This window comes from Nerophis lumbriciformis, linkage group LG18, assembly GCF_033978685.3.
Source record: "Nerophis lumbriciformis linkage group LG18, RoL_Nlum_v2.1, whole genome shotgun sequence".
NCBI lineage: Eukaryota > Metazoa > Chordata > Actinopteri > Syngnathiformes > Syngnathidae > Nerophis > Nerophis lumbriciformis.
In genome coordinates, this window is record NC_084565.2 from 39,277,501 (window position 1) to 39,295,000 (window position 17,500).

General features: G+C 43.5%; 1 protein-coding gene across 2 annotated transcripts in view; it reads left to right on the forward strand.

Annotated features, from left to right (window-relative positions):
- Positions 1–17,500, forward strand: part of slco2a1 (solute carrier organic anion transporter family, member 2A1) — a 51,582-nt gene that overhangs the window by 28,802 nt on the left and 5,280 nt on the right. For both annotated transcript variants that reach the window (XM_072915126.1, XM_072915127.1), the window contains exons 9-11: positions 2,474–2,678; positions 5,251–5,398; positions 14,913–15,076. In XM_072915126.1, coding sequence (XP_072771227.1) covers positions 2,474–2,678; positions 5,251–5,398; positions 14,913–15,076 — 517 coding nt within the window. The remainder of the gene's footprint in view (positions 1–2,473; positions 2,679–5,250; positions 5,399–14,912; positions 15,077–17,500) is intronic.

Consider the following 17,500-nt stretch of genomic DNA (forward strand, 5'->3'; position numbering starts at 1 on the left):
CAAATGTCCAGTGTCCCACCACGCTCTGATTAAAGATTGTACGCCTCCTCTTTTTTATTTGGACTTTCCCTGATTACATGGCAACAGCTGTTTCGAAAGGAAGGGGGGTCGTAAACAGCCGTTGCCTTTGATTACAAAACAGTTCAAAGAAAAGGTGCCTGGAGGGGCGGGGGTCAGGTCCTGCTTCCTCTCCGCTTTGTAGATCTCGGGTCTCTGTGTATTACAATACATCAAAGAAACCGACACCTTTGTGTCGCTTCCCATCCTGCACAGTGGAGTTTTACAAGCCTTTTGATTGGTAAGATCAAAGACAGCTTTTGTCTGCTCGGCGGGAACTCATTGAAACACAAAGTTTTAGATACAATTATTCTGACACTTTTCCACCACTTGTGGCAATAATGACAATATCAAACAAACAAAAACAATTCTGGAACCGAAAGTCATAGACATTTTTTTTTAAGCGCAAAAATGTTGACTAAAGTGGTGAAGCTGTATTTTCGTTTGCACCTTAATTTTGTTGACAGTTTATCTAAAAACATATATGTTATTTCTTATTAAATTCTGTTAGATTTTATCGTATGAATTATTTTATATAGTTATACTGTCGTTTTTGAATAGGATTAAAATCCAGAGTAAGATGACTAATTTAGTGTTAATATTTGAGTGGGCCACTGGCAACTCTGGAGTGGAAAAGTTGACTTTTGTACAAACCCCGTTTCCATATGAGTTGGGAAATTGTGTTAGATGTAAATATAAACGGAATACAATGATTTGCAAATCATTTTCAACCCATATTCAGTTGAATATGCTACAAAGACAACATATTTGATGTTCAAACTGATAAACTTTTTTTTTTTTTTGCAAATAATTATTAACTTTAGAATTTGATGCCAGCAACACGTGACAAAGAAGTTGGGAAAGGTGGCAATAAATACTGATAAAGTTGAGGAATGCTCATCAAACACTTATTTGGAACAGGTGGGTGCCATGATTGGGTATACAAGTAGATTCCATGAAATGCTCAGTCATTCACAAACAAGGATGGGGCGAGGGTCACCACTTTGTCAACAAATGCGTGAGCAAATTGTTGAACAGTTTAAGAAAAACCTTTCTCAAGCAGCTATTGCAAGGAATTTAGTTATCTCACCATCTACGCTCCGTAATATCATCAAAGGGTTCAGAGAATCTGGAGAAATCACTGCATGTAAGCAGCTAAGCCCGTGACCTTCCATCCCTCAGGCTGTACTGCATCAACAAGCGACATCAGTGTGTAAAGGATATCACCACATGGGCTCAGGAACACTTCAGAAACCCACTGTCAGTAACTACAGTTGGTCGCTACATCTGTAAGTGCAAGTTAAAACTGTCCTATGCAAGGCGAAAACGTTTATCAACAACACCCAGAAACGCCGTCGGCTTCGCTGGGCCTGAGCTCATCTAAGATGGACTGATACAAAGTGGAAAAGTGTTCTGTGGTCTGACGAGTCCACATTTCAAATTGTCTTTGGAAACTGTAGACGTCGTGTCTTCCGGACCAAAGAGGAAAAGAACCATCCGGATTGTTCTAGGCGCAAAGTGTAAAAGCCAGCATGTGTGATGGTATGGGGGTGTATTAGTGCCCAAGACATGGGTAACTTACACATCTGTGAAGGCGCCATTAATGCTGAAAGGTACATACAGGTTTTGGAGCGACATATGTTGCCATCCAAGCAACGTTACCATGGACGCCCCTGCTTATTTCAGCAAGACAATGCCAAGTTACATCAACGTGGCTTCATAGTAAAAGAGTGCGGGTACTAGACTGGCCTTCCTGTAGTCCAGACCTGTCTCCCATTGAAAATGTGTGGCGCATTATGAAGCCTAAAATAGCACAACGGAGACCGCCGGACTGTTGAACAACTTAAGCTGTACATCAAGCAAGAATGGGAAAGAATTCCACCTGAGAAGCTTCAAAAATGTGTCTCCTCAGTTCCCAAACGTTTACTGAGTGTTGTTAAAAGGAAAGGCCATGTAACACAGTGGTGAACATGCCCTTTCCCAACTACTTTGGCACGTGTTGCAGCCATGAAATTCTAAGTTAATTATTATTTGCAAAAAAAAAAAATAAAGTTTATGAGTTTGAACATCAAATATGTTGTCTTTGTAGCATATTCAACTGAATATGGGTTGAAAAGGATTTGCAAATCATTGTATTCCGTTTATATTTACATCTAACACAATTTCCCAACTCATATGGAAACAGGGTTTGTACTTGTTATCAATTGTACAGTCTTTGTAGATCACTAATAGTACACACAATTGTATAGTTTGCACACACTATGTATTATTTGGATTATAATAAGTAAGACCCTGATGCTTAACTGATGTTTCCGTTTACGTTGCCGCCAAATGTTCAATCTGGATTCTATCCGGACTAGTTGGAATACATCCCGGTGATTGGCGCGGCGTTTAAAATGAATATCCTCGCTCGCAGGTGCTGTGAACCTTCCGGCAGTGGCGGTGGGGATGCTGATTGGCGGTGTCATCATGAAGAAGACGGGAATGTCTCTGAAGAACATTCCACGCTTCTGCGTGGTCCTGTTGACCATGTCCACCCTCCTCTTCATCCCGCTCTTCTTCATGGGCTGCTCCACGCAGAGAGTCTCCGAGGTCAATCACTACCAAGTCGGGCGGCACGGGTGAGCCAAGACGATGGGAATTTTCTAATCAAGTAGTCAAGCAAAATTCTTAGATTTGTTTGAAAACCTGGAGCAGTTGAGAAGGCACAGGTCACATTCACTGCAAGTATTGAAGGAACGCGCAATAGGATGAGAGATGAGTTCTTCTTTATACACTGACTACAAGGTGGGAGAGAGAGAGGGAGTCAGTTCAGTTTGGAGGGGGGAGAGAGCATATGGGAAGCATCGGGCTATCCAGACAATGATGCACTGTTAGACTGGAACGAAGAAGCCGACACCTTCAAAATGAGCAGCGAGAAGAGATACTTTCACAGTGGGTCATGCGGACAAGGTCATTCTCTGGTCACAATGTGCTTTTTATAGTAATACTGCAGTTTGTATACACATTTTTTCCAACACATTACTATTTTGGAGTTTAATAAAGTTAAAGTAGCAATGATTGTCACACACACACACACACTAGGTGTGGTGAAATTTGTCCTCTGCATTTGACCCATCCCCTTGTTCACCCACTGGGAGGTGAGGGGAGCAGTGAGCAGCAGGGGTGGCCGCGCCCAGGAATCATTTTTGGTGATTTAACCCCCAATTCCAACCCTTAATGCTGAGTGCCAAACAGGGAGGTAATGGCTCCCATTTTTATAGTCTTTGGGGTTTGAACCCACAACCTACCGATCTCAGGGTGGACACTCTAACCACTAGGCCACTGAGTAGGTTACCAATTAAATAAAGAATCGTCCAGAAAAAGCTAATATCTTTTTAAGTGTTTATTTGAGATCTCAAGTAAAATGAGTTGTGGTTATGCTGCTAAAGAAAGAACAGGAGGAAAGAGAAGTGAGAGAGAGAGAGAGTGATACAAAGAGGTCTTAAAGATGTTTATGTTTTGATTCAACGTTTGACAGGCAGTCACAATCCCAAAAGAAACCCATTTCAGGAGAAACCATTGCGCAAAAGACAAATACAACCCAAATTAGTGATCGTTGTCCTTATTCACGAGAAGGTGGTTTGGGCGCACCTCTACCAGACTCCAAGAATGCATCAAGGCCATAAAAGTGTCTTATCTATGACAAAGCCCAGGCCCAGGCTGCTGAGGAAAAGAACCCCCACACAAACATTTAGGCTCAAATTGTGGTTTGGACAAGAGACGACTAAAATAGTCATTTTTCCTCGACAATACTCACTTGTGTGGTTTTTGTCTTCAGTCCATTTAGTTCAGACTTCTTTAGTGATTCTGCCTCCAAAAATCCTCTGTGTGCATGAATTGGCTGTCCGGTTCAAACACTGATGACATCTATTAAACAAGACAAGAAGCAAGGAATTAAACCGAGACAGAATTAAATTTGGCTCAATTTGAGGAGAAACGTCTGGACTGTACTCTTTGTACAGTTCCACCACGCTCTACTCAGTGGCCTAGTGGTTAGAGTGTCCGCCCTCAGATCGGTAGGTTGTGAGTTCAAACCCCGGCCCAGTCATACCATAGACCAGGGGTCGGCAACCCGCGGCTCTAGAGCCGCATGCGGCTCTTTAGCGCCGCCCCAGTGGCTCTCTGGAGCTTTTTCAGAAATGTATGAAAAATGGAAAAAGATGAGGGGAAAAAAATATATTTTTTGTTTTAATATGGTTTCTGTAGGAGGACAAACATGACACAAACCTCCCTAATTGTTACAAAGCACACTGTTTATATTAAACATGCTTCACTGATTCGAGTATTTGGCGAGCGCCGTTTTGTCCTACTAATTTTGGCGGTCCTTGAACTCACCGTAGTTTGTTTACATGTATAACTTTCTAGGACGTGTTTTATGCCACTTCTTTTTCTGTCTCATTTTGTCCACCAAACTTTTAAGGTTGTGCATGAAAGGTGAGTTTTGTTGATGTTATTGACTCGTTGGAGTGCTAATCAGACATATTTGGTCACTGCATGACTGCAAGATAATCGATGCTAACATGCTATTTAGGCTAGCTATATGTACATATTGCATCATAATGCCTCATTTGTAGCTATATTTGAGGTCATTTAGTTTTCTTTAAGTCCTCTTAATTCAATTTATATCTCATGACACACTATCTGTATGTAATATGGCTTTTAATTTTTTGCGGCTCCAGACAGATTTTTTTTTGTATTTTTGGTCCAATATGGCTCTTTCAACATTTTGGGTTGCCGACCCCTGCCATAGACTATAAAAATGGGAGCCATTACCTCCCTGCTTGGCAACAGCTGTTTCTAAGGGACGGGGGTCGTAAACAGCCATTGCCTTTGATTAAAACAGTTCAAAGAAAAGTTTGTAAACAGTTCCCAGAAAAGGTCGTAAAACAGTTCAAAGAAGAGGTCCCTGGAGGGGAGTCAGGTCCTGCTTCCTCTTTGCTTTGTAGTTCTTGGGTCAAGACAATATATTTCTGTTGATTACAATACATGAAAGAAACAGAACACCTTCATGTTGCTTCCCATCCTACACAGCGGAGTTTTACAAGCCTTCTGCTTGGTAGGATTAAAGACAGCGTTTGTCTGCTCGCCGGGAACTCATCGAAACACAACGTTTTGTGATAACTTCGATACAATTATTCTGACTCTCTCCAGGTCTCCGTCCATGTGTTACGCCAACTGCTCGTGTCCCGCCGGCGCCTTCAACCCGGTGTGCGGCTCCGATGGCGTGGAGTACATCTCCCCGTGTCACGCGGGCTGCACCCACTTCACCAAAAACCCCAACCACACACACCTGGTCCAGGTAGGTGACGTCCCCACACATGTTTACTACAGATATCCTGATCCCATATTGGTATCGGCCCCAAAAAAACAGTGTGGGATGATATTTGCTTGCATGTAAAATGTGTGATATCATGTGCGATACAAGCAGTCCTGTGCAAAGTTAGATGAACTTCTTTACATCCTCCAATAAGCACACAATGTTGTTTTTTTCCTTCTATTTTTGTCAAAAGGTAAACATGCTACTAGCAGCTACACCACAGCTAAGCACATAATAGCACACAAGCTAAACATGCGTGATTATAATTGAACGGTATTGCAGTGTAAAACAGCACATTTGTCGACATAAACAAGTATCAAATCATTCTAGTTGCATATTACGTACACTTACAAAGTCTCCAATATTAGAAGGTATGCAGTAACAAACGTGTCCGCATCATTCAACTTGTTAGGTCATGGGTCATTAGCTCAAATGCAAGTACAACTTGTTTTGACTTTAATGATTTGTAGTGCATGAGAAAGATGTGCTATTGTAAATAAAACCGGGGGTTTCACTACCGATATTGAAGCCACGGGTATTGACTGATACCGATATTGACCGACTACGATATCAACATGAAGCCTACAGTACATGTATTGTTTTGCAGTGTGGAATGTAATCAAAGGTTTGATCAAGTGAAATGAGTCAAAGAGAGAACAATGGTAGGTCGGAAAAACACTAACCTGTTTATTATTAACCCTCTGGAACGGACTTGTGCTGTCTTTAAGTTGAAGTGGGGTCGGTAATTGTTTGTTTTATTTATTTATTTTTATTTATTTATTTATTTATTATATATTTATGTCTTTAATTACTTTTTTTGGGGGGTGGGGGTGACACTTAATGCTCACAATAACGCTAAGTTGAATGATGCGGACACGTTTGTTACCAGATACTTTCTAATACGCTTATGCCCTGGAGACTTTGTATGTATAAGTAATATGTAACCAAAATTATTACTTGATACTTGTTTATATTGAGAAATGTAATGTTTTACTCTGCAATATTGTTCACTTATTATTAAGTATGTGTAGCTTGTGTGCTACGGTGTGCTTAGCTGTGGTGTAGCTGCGAGCTCTTAGTAGCGTATAGCCTAGCATGTTTACCTTTTGTAAATGACTTGACTAAAATAGAATAAATTGTACATTTGGATGTTAACTAACTGTCCAGCTTTGCACAAGTCAACACTCTTCAGGACTGCTTGTATCGCACATGATATCACACACACAAGTCAACAATCTGCAGGACTGCTTGTATCGCACATGGTATCACACACACAAGTCAACACTCTGCAGGGCTGCTTGTATCGCACATGATATCACACACAAGTCAACACTGCAGGACTGCTTGTATCGCACATGATATCACACACACAAGTCAACACTGTAGAACTGCTTGTATCGCACATGATATCACACACAAGTCAACACTGCAGGACTGCTTGTATCGCACATGATATCACACACAGGTCAACACTGCAGGACTGCTTGTATCGCATATATCACACACAAGTCAACACTGCAGGATTGCTTGTATTGCACATGATATCACACACAAGTCAACACTCTGCAGGATTGCTTGTATCGCACATGATATCACACACAAGTCAACACTCTGCAGGACTGCTTGTATCGCACATCACACACAAGTCAACATTGCAGGACTGCTTGTATCGCACATGACATCACACACACAAGTCAACACTCTGCAGGACTGCTTGTATCGCACATGATATTACACACACAAGTCAACACACTGCGGGACTGCTCGTACCCCACATGATATCACACACAAGTCAACACACTGCGGGACTGCTCGTACCCCACATGATATCACACACAAGTCAACACTCTGCAGGACTGCTTGTATCGCACATGATGTCACACACAAGTCAACACTCTACAGGACTGCTTGCATCGCACATGATATCACACACAAGTCAACACTCTGCAGGATTGCTTGTATCGCACTTATCACACACAAGTCAACACTGCAGGACTGCTTGTATCGCACATGATATCACACGCACACAAGTCAACACTGCAGGACTGCTTGTATCGCACATGATATCACACACACAAGTCAACACTGCAGGACTGCTTGTATCGCACATGATCTCACACACACAAGTCAACACTCTGCAGGACTGCTTGTATCGCACATGATATCACACACACAAGTCAACACTGCAGGGCTGCTTGTATCGCACATGATATCACACACACAAGTCAACACTGCATGACTGCTTGTATCGCACATGATATCACACACACAAGTCAACACTGCAGGACTGCTTGTATCGCACATGATATCGCACACAAAGGTCAACACTCTGCAGGACTGCTTGTATCGCACATGATATCACACACACAAGTCAACACTGCAGGACTGCTTGTATCGCACATGATATCACACACACACAAGTCAACACTCTGCAGGACTGCTTGTATCGCACATGGTATCACACACACAAGTCAACACTGCAGGCCTGCTTGTATCGCACATGATATCACACACACAAGTCAACACTCTGCAGGATTGCTTGTATCGCACATGATATCACACACACAAGTCAACACTCTGCAGGATTGCTTGTATCGCACATGATGTCACACACACAAGTCAACACTCTGCAGGGCTGTTTGTAACGCACATGATATCACATACACAAGTCAACACTGCAGGACTGCTTGTATCGCACATGATATCACACACAAGTCAACACTGCAGGACTGCTTGTATCGCACATGATACCACACACATAAGTCAACACTGCAGTACTGCTTGTATCGCACATGATATCACACACAAGTCAACACACTGCAGGACTGCTTGTATCGCACATGATATCACACACAAGTCAACACTCTTCAGGACTGCTTGTATCGCACATGATATCACACACACAAGTCAACACTCTGCAGGACTGCTTGTATCGCACATGATATCACACACAAGTCAACACTGCAGGACTGCTTATATCGCACATGATATCACACACAAGTCAACACTCTGCGGGACTGCTTGTATCGCACATGATACCACACACACAAGTCAACACTCTGCAGGACTGTTTGTATCGCACATGATATCACACACACAAGTCAACACTGCAGGACTGCTTGTATCGCACATGATATCACACACACAAGTCAACACTGCAGGACTGCTTGTATCGCACATATCACACACAAGTCAACACTGCATGACTGCTTGTATCGCACATGTCACACACAAGTCAACACTCTGCAGGATTGCTTGTATCGCACATGATATCACACACACAAGTCAACACTCTGCAGGGCTGCTTGTATCGCACATGATATCACTCACACAAGTCAACACTGCAGGGCTGCTTGTATCGCACATGATACCACACACACAAGTCAACACGCTGCAGGACTGCTTGTATCGCACATGATATCACACACACAAGTCAACACTGTAGAACTGCTTGTATCGCACATGATATCACACACAAGTCAACACTGCAGGACTGCTTGTATCGCACATGATATCACACACACAAGTCAACAATCTGCAGGACTGCTTGTATCGCACATGGTATCACACACACAAGTCAACACTCTGCAGGGCTGCTTGTATCGCACATGATATCACACACAAGTCAACACTGCAGGACTGCTTGTATCGCACATGATATCACACACACAAGTCAACACTGTAGAACTGCTTGTATCGCACATGATATCACACACAAGTCAACACTGCAGGACTGCTTGTATCGCACATGATATCACACACAGGTCAACACTGCAGGACTGCTTGTATCGCATATATCACACACAAGTCAACACTGCAGGATTGCTTGTATTGCACATGATATCACACACAAGTCAACACTCTGCAGGATTGCTTGTATCGCACATGATATCACACACAAGTCAACACTCTGCAGGACTGCTTGTATCGCACATCACACACAAGTCAACATTGCAGGACTGCTTGTATCGCACATGACATCACACACACAAGTCAACACTCTGCAGGACTGCTTGTATCGCACATGATATTACACACACAAGTCAACACACTGCGGGACTGCTCGTACCCCACATGATATCACACACAAGTCAACACACTGCGGGACTGCTCGTACCCCACATGATATCACACACAAGTCAACACTCTGCAGGACTGCTTGTATCGCACATGATGTCACACACAAGTCAACACTCTACAGGACTGCTTGCATCGCACATGATATCACACACAAGTCAACACTCTGCAGGATTGCTTGTATCGCACTTATCACACACAAGTCAACACTGCAGGACTGCTTGTATCGCACATGATATCACACGCACACAAGTCAACACTGCAGGACTGCTTGTATCGCACATGATATCACACACACAAGTCAACACTGCAGGACTGCTTGTATCGCACATGATCTCACACACACAAGTCAACACTCTGCAGGACTGCTTGTATCGCACATGATATCACACACACAAGTCAACACTGCAGGGCTGCTTGTATCGCACATGATATCACACACACAAGTCAACACTGCATGACTGCTTGTATCGCACATGATATCACACACACAAGTCAACACTGCAGGACTGCTTGTATCGCACATGATATCGCACACAAAGGTCAACACTCTGCAGGACTGCTTGTATCGCACATGATATCACACACACAAGTCAACACTGCAGGACTGCTTGTATCGCACATGATATCACACACACACAAGTCAACACTCTGCAGGACTGCTTGTATCGCACATGGTATCACACACACAAGTCAACACTGCAGGCCTGCTTGTATCGCACATGATATCACACACACAAGTCAACACTCTGCAGGATTGCTTGTATCGCACATGATATCACACACACAAGTCAACACTCTGCAGGATTGCTTGTATCGCACATGATGTCACACACACAAGTCAACACTCTGCAGGGCTGTTTGTAACGCACATGATATCACATACACAAGTCAACACTGCAGGACTGCTTGTATCGCACATGATATCACACACACGAGTCAACACTGCAGGACTGCTTGTATCGCACATGATATCACACACACAAGTCAACACTCTGCAGGACTGCTTGTATCGCACATGATATCACACACAAGTCAACACTGCAGGACTGCTTGTATCGCACATGATACCACACACATAAGTCAACACTGCAGTACTGCTTGTATCGCACATGATATCACACACAAGTCAACACACTGCAGGACTGCTTGTATCGCACATGATATCACACACAAGTCAACACTCTTCAGGACTGCTTGTATCGCACATGATATCACACACACAAGTCAACACTCTGCAGGACTGCTTGTATCGCACATGATATCACACACAAGTCAACACTGCAGGACTGCTTATATCGCACATGATATCACACACAAGTCAACACTCTGCGGGACTGCTTGTATCGCACATGATACCACACACACAAGTCAACACTCTGCAGGACTGTTTGTATCGCACATGATATCACACACACAAGTCAACACTGCAGGACTGCTTGTATCGCACATGATATCACACACACAAGTCAACACTGCAGGACTGCTTGTATCGCACATATCACACACAAGTCAACACTGCATGACTGCTTGTATCGCACATGTCACACACAAGTCAACACTCTGCAGGATTGCTTGTATCGCACATGATATCACACACACAAGTCAACACTCTGCAGGGCTGCTTGTATCGCACATGATATCACTCACACAAGTCAACACTGCAGGGCTGCTTGTATCGCACATGATACCACACACACAAGTCAACACGCTGCAGGACTGCTTGTATCGCACATGATATCACACACACAAGTCAACACTGCAGGGCTGCTTGTATCGCACATGATACCACACACACAAGTCAACACGCTGCAGGACTGCTTGTATCGCACATGATATCACACACAAGTCAACACTCTGCAGGATTGCTTGTATCGCACATGATGTCACACACGTAAGTCAACACTGCAGGACTGCTTGTATCGCACATGATATCACACACACACACAAGTCAACACTCTGCAAGACTGCTTGTATCGCACATGATATCACACACATGAGTCAACACTGCAGGACTGCTTGTATCCCACATGATATCACACACAGGTCAACACTGCAGGACTGCTTGTATCGCACATATCACACACAAGTCAACACTCTGCAGGATTGCTTGTATCACACATGATATCACACACACAAGTCAACACTCTGCAGGATTGCTTGTATCGCACATGATATCACACACACAAGTCAACACTCTGCAGGACTGCTTGTATCGCACATGATATCACACACACAAGTCAACACTGCAGGACTGCTTGTATCGCACATGATATCACACACACACAAGTCAACACTCTGCAGGACTGCTCGTATCGCACATGATATCACACACAAGTCAACACTCTGCAGGATTGCTTGTATCGCACTTATCACATACAAGTCAACACTCTGCATGACTGCTTGTATCGCACATGATATCACACACACAAGTCAACACTGCAGGACTGCTTGTATCGCACATGATATCACACACAAGTCAACACACTGCGGGACTGCTCGTACCCCACATGATATCACACACAAGTCAACACTCTGCAGGATTGCTTGTATCGCACATGATATCACACACAAGTCAACACTCTGCAGGACTGCTTGTATCGCACATGATATCACACACACAAGTCAACACTGCGGGACTGCTTGTATCCCACATGATATCACACACACAAGTCAACACTCTGCAGGACTGCTTGTATCGCACATGATATCACACACACAAGTCAACACTCTGCAGGACTGCTTGTATCGCACATGATACCACACACACAAGTCAACACTCTGCAGGAATGCTTGTATCGCACATGATATCACAGACATAAGTCAACACTGCAGTACTGCTTTCATCGCACATGATATCACACACACACACAAGTCAACACTCTGCAAGACTGTTTGTATCGCACATGATATCACACACACGAGTCAACACTGCAGGACTGCTTGTATTGCACATGATATCACACACACAAGTCAACACTCTGTAGGACTGCTTGTATCGCACATGATATCACACACACAAGTCAACACTCTGCAGGATTGCTTGTATCGCACATGATGTCACACACACAAGGCAACACTCTGCAGGGCTGTTTGTAACGCACATGATATCACATACACAAGTCAACACTGCAGGACTGCTTGTATCGCACATGATATCGCACACACAAGTCAACACTCTGCAGGACTGCTTGTATCGCACATGATATCACACACACAAGTCAACACTGCAGGACTGCTTGTATCGCACATGATATCACACACACACAAGTCAACACTCTGCAGGACTGCTTGTATCGCACATGATATCACACACATAAGTCAACACTGCAGGACTGCTTGTATCGCACATGATATCACACACACACAAGTCAACACTCTGCAGGACTGCTTGTATTGCACATGATATCACACACACGAGTCAACACTGCAGGACTGCTTGTATCGCACATGATATCACACACACAAGTCAACACTCTGCAGGACTGCTTGTATCGCACATGATACCACACACACAAGTCAACACTCTGCAGGAATGCTTGTATCGCACATGATATCACAGACATAAGTCAACACTGCAGTACTGCTTTCATCGCACATGATATCACACACACACACAAGTCAACACTCTGCAAGACTGTTTGTATCGCACATGATATCACACACACGAGTCAACACTGCAGGACTGCTTGTATTGCACATGATATCACACACACAAGTCAACACTCTGTAGGACTGCTTGTATCGCACATGATATCACACACACAAGTCAACACTCTGCAGGATTGCTTGTATCGCACATGATGTCACACACACAAGGCAACACTCTGCAGGGCTGTTTGTAACGCACATGATATCACATACACAAGTCAACACTGCAGGACTGCTTGTATCGCACATGATATCGCACACACAAGTCAACACTCTGCAGGACTGCTTGTATCGCACATGATATCACACACACAAGTCAACACTGCAGGACTGCTTGTATCGCACATGATATCACACACACACAAGTCAACACTCTGCAGGACTGCTTGTATCGCACATGATATCACACACATAAGTCAACACTGCAGGACTGCTTGTATCGCACATGATATCACACACACACAAGTCAACACTCTGCAGGACTGCTTGTATTGCACATGATATCACACACACGAGTCAACACTGCAGGACTGCTTGTATCGCACATGATATCACACACACAAGTCAACACTCTGCAGAACTGCTTGTATCGCACATGATATCACACACACAAGTCAACACTCTGCAGGATTGCTTGTATCGCACATGATGTCACACACACAAGTCAACACTCTGCAGGGCTGTTTGTATCGCACATGATATCACATACACAAGTCAACACTGCAGGACTGCTTGTATCGCACATGATATCACACACACAAGTCAACACTCTGCAGGACTGTTTGTATCGCACATGATATCACACACACAAATCAACACTCTGCAGGACTGTTTGTATTGCACATGATATCACACACACAAGTCAACACTGCAGGACTGCTTGTATCGCACATGATATCACACACAAGTCAACACTGCAGGACTGTTTGTATCACACATGATATCGCACACACAAGTCAACACTCTGCAGGACTGTTTGTATCGCACATGATATCACACACACGAGCCGACACTGCAGGACTGCTTGCATCGGAGATTTTAGATGCAAGCAGAATGTATTTATTTTGCTGATAACGGACCGATATCAATATCGAATCCAGACCGCTGGTATTCACTTCTGATACACAATACCGATATAACTTGTTGGCCGATACCGATATTGACCTGGTATGATATCAGCAGGAATCATACATATTTGAGTTATTTTGTAGAAAAGTTTTGATCAAGTGAAATGAGTCAAAGAGAGAACAATGGCAGGTAAGAAAAACACCAACCTATTTATTATTAGCCGTCTGGAATGGACTCATGCTGTCTTTAAGTTGAAGTGGGGTCGGTAATTGTTTGTTTTATTTATTTATTTTTATTTTTTATTTTTGGTAACATTCACTGGCCACAATAATGCATAAAGTAGAGCTGGAGATGCAGCAAGTTGACAAATGCGGACACCTTTGTTACTGGATACGTTCTTCTGCCTTGGAGACTTTGTATGTGCAACTAGAGTTATTCCATACTTGTTTATATTGACACGTGTTAATTTGCACTGCAATATTGTTCAATGATAATTGAGTATGTCTAGCTTATGTGCTATTGTGTGCTTAGCTGTTGTGTAGCTGCCACAGCCTACATTTTGTAAATGCCTTGACTAAACTAGAAGACATTGGAGGACATTTAGATGTTAACTGGCCGTGAGTGCTTAAAACATCAGGGGGTTGCCTACAGCCACCGCCGCAAATGCCAATGGGACTTTGTCTCCCTCCTTTGCCCGCAGCTTTACACCGACTGCAGGTGCATACCCGGCAGCCAGAGCCACGCCAGGCCAGCGCCGTGTCCCAACAACTGTCCTCACTTCCTGCTGCCCGTCATCCTGGTGGTCTCTGCGGGGGCGCTGATGGCCTGCCTCACCCACAACCCCATGTACATGATGCTGCTCAGGTGACCACACCCCTCACCCACAACCCCATGTAAAGAACATCATGTCATGGCTGTCTTGACTTTACAATCATTTCTACAACTCTTATTTTATTCATGAAGTTTGCTTCTTTTATGAATTTATTATGGGTCTACTGAAAATGTGCTGGGTCAAAAGTATACATACAGCAATGTTAATATTTGCTTACATGTCCCTTGGCAAGTTTACCTGCAATAAGGCGCTTTTGGTAGCCATCCACAAGCTTCTGCTTGAATTTTTGACCACAAAATTGCTGCAGTTCAACTAAATGTGTTGCTTCTCTGACATTGACTTGTTTCTTTAGCATTGTCCACACCTTTAAGTCAGGACTTTGGGAAGGTCATTCTAAAACCTTCATTCTAGCCTGATTTAGCCATTCCTTTACCACTTTTGAGGTGTGTTTGGGGTCATTGTCCTGTTGGAACACCCAACTGCGCCCAAGACCCAACCTCCGGGCTGATGATTTTAGCTTGTCCTGAAGAATTTGGAGCCAATCCTCCTTTTTCATTGTCCCATTTAAAGAACCAGTTCCATTGGCAGCAAAACAGGCCCAGAGCATAATACTACCACCACCATGCTTGTCAGTACACTGCAAATCCAAGTAAGATGAAAAATCTCAAATAAGGGTGAAATTTGCTTATTTTCTGTCTGATATATCTTGCTTGATTCTTGGCATGGAGTGAGAAGAGAAAGTCAAAATGAAGAAATTGTGGGTAAAAGAGGAAAAGTCACCTGGACAGTTTGGCAATTTTGGGGATTTTTCTCTAAAAAATAGCACACCACCTTAGCCGCGCTCACCCTTTAGAGCACAGCTGTAACCTTCTGGCAATAAGCCTGCAGAAAATAGTTCTCAGGTTTTTCCGTTTACATTTTCGCACTATTTTCTTCTGGGGCGGTTGTGTAGAGCGGCCGTGCCAGCAACTCGAGGGTTCCAGGTTCGATTCCCGCTTCTGTCATCCCAGTCACTGCCGTTGTGTCCTTGGGCAAGACACTTTACCCACCTTTAAACCAGTGCCACCCCCCACTGGTTTAAATGTAACTTAGATATTGGATTTCACTATGTAAAGTGCTTTGAGTCAATAGAGAAAAGCGCTATATAAATATACTTCACACTTTATGAAGCATTTCTTACTTTTGCATCTTCATTTTTAAGAGCTTTTTGTGACGTTTTCAATGTGATTTTCCAATTTTAGAAAGGTTAGATGTGAAATAAAAATGTTAAATATGTTTTAAGTTAAAGTTAAAGTACTAATGATAGTCACACACACACTAGGTGTGGTGAAATTTGTCCTCTGCATTTGACCCATCACCCTTGATCACCCCCCTGGGAGGTGAGGGGAGCAGTGAGCAGCAGCGGTGGCCGCGCCCGGGAATCATTTTTGGTGATTTAACCCCCAATTCCAACCCTTGATGCTGAGTGCCAAGCAGGGAGGTAATGGCTCCCATTTGTATAGTCTTTGGTATGATTGGCACTTTTGGGGGATTTTTCTCTAAAAAAAATACCACGCCAGCTTAGCCACGCTCACCCTTTAGAGCACAGCTGTAACTTTCTGGCAATAAGCTTGCAGAAAATAGTTCTTCTCAGGTTTCTCCGTTTACATTTTCACACTATTTTCTTCTGGGGCGGCATAGCTCGGTTGTGTAGAGCGGCCGTGCCAGGAACTCGAGGGTTCCAGGTTCGATTCCCGCTTCCGCCATCCTAGTCACTGCCGTTGTGTCCTTGGGCAAGACACTTTACCCACCTTCTCCCAGTGCCACCCACACTGCTTTAAATGTAACTTAGATATTGGCTTTCACTATGTAAAGTGCTTTGAGTCAATAGAGAAAAGCGCTATATAAATAAATAGATCCAGAAGCTGCAGTACATACAGAATAGTGCTGCTAGGATCCTGGAGAGAGTGTGGAAATATGACCATATCGCACCAATTCTCAAATCCCTTCACTGGCTTCCTGTCCCACTCAGGATTGAATACAAAGTCTCCCTACTAACCCACCAGTGCCTCCATGGAAATGCCCCCCTCTACCTCAAAGAACTACTCACTCCCATATCATCCACACCACACCTCCGCTCCGGACAGGCTAACCTCCTCCAATCTCCGAGAACAAATCTCCGAACTATGGGAGACCGGGCTTTCTGCTCCTCCGCTCCCAGTCTGTGGAACGCTCTCCCTGACCACCTGAGGGCACCACAGACTGTGGATGCTTTTGAAAAAGGCTTAAAAGCCCTTCTTTTTAAAAAAGCCTTCTTTTTTTTTTATAGATATATGCATACTAGTTCTAGCTATTAGGCTGTTCTAGTTTTTATTTGTATTATCTTTTTATTTTTATTTTACTTTTTTAATACACTGTAGCACTTTGAGATTGTTTACTCAATGTAAAGTGCTTTTTACAAATAAAATCTATTATTA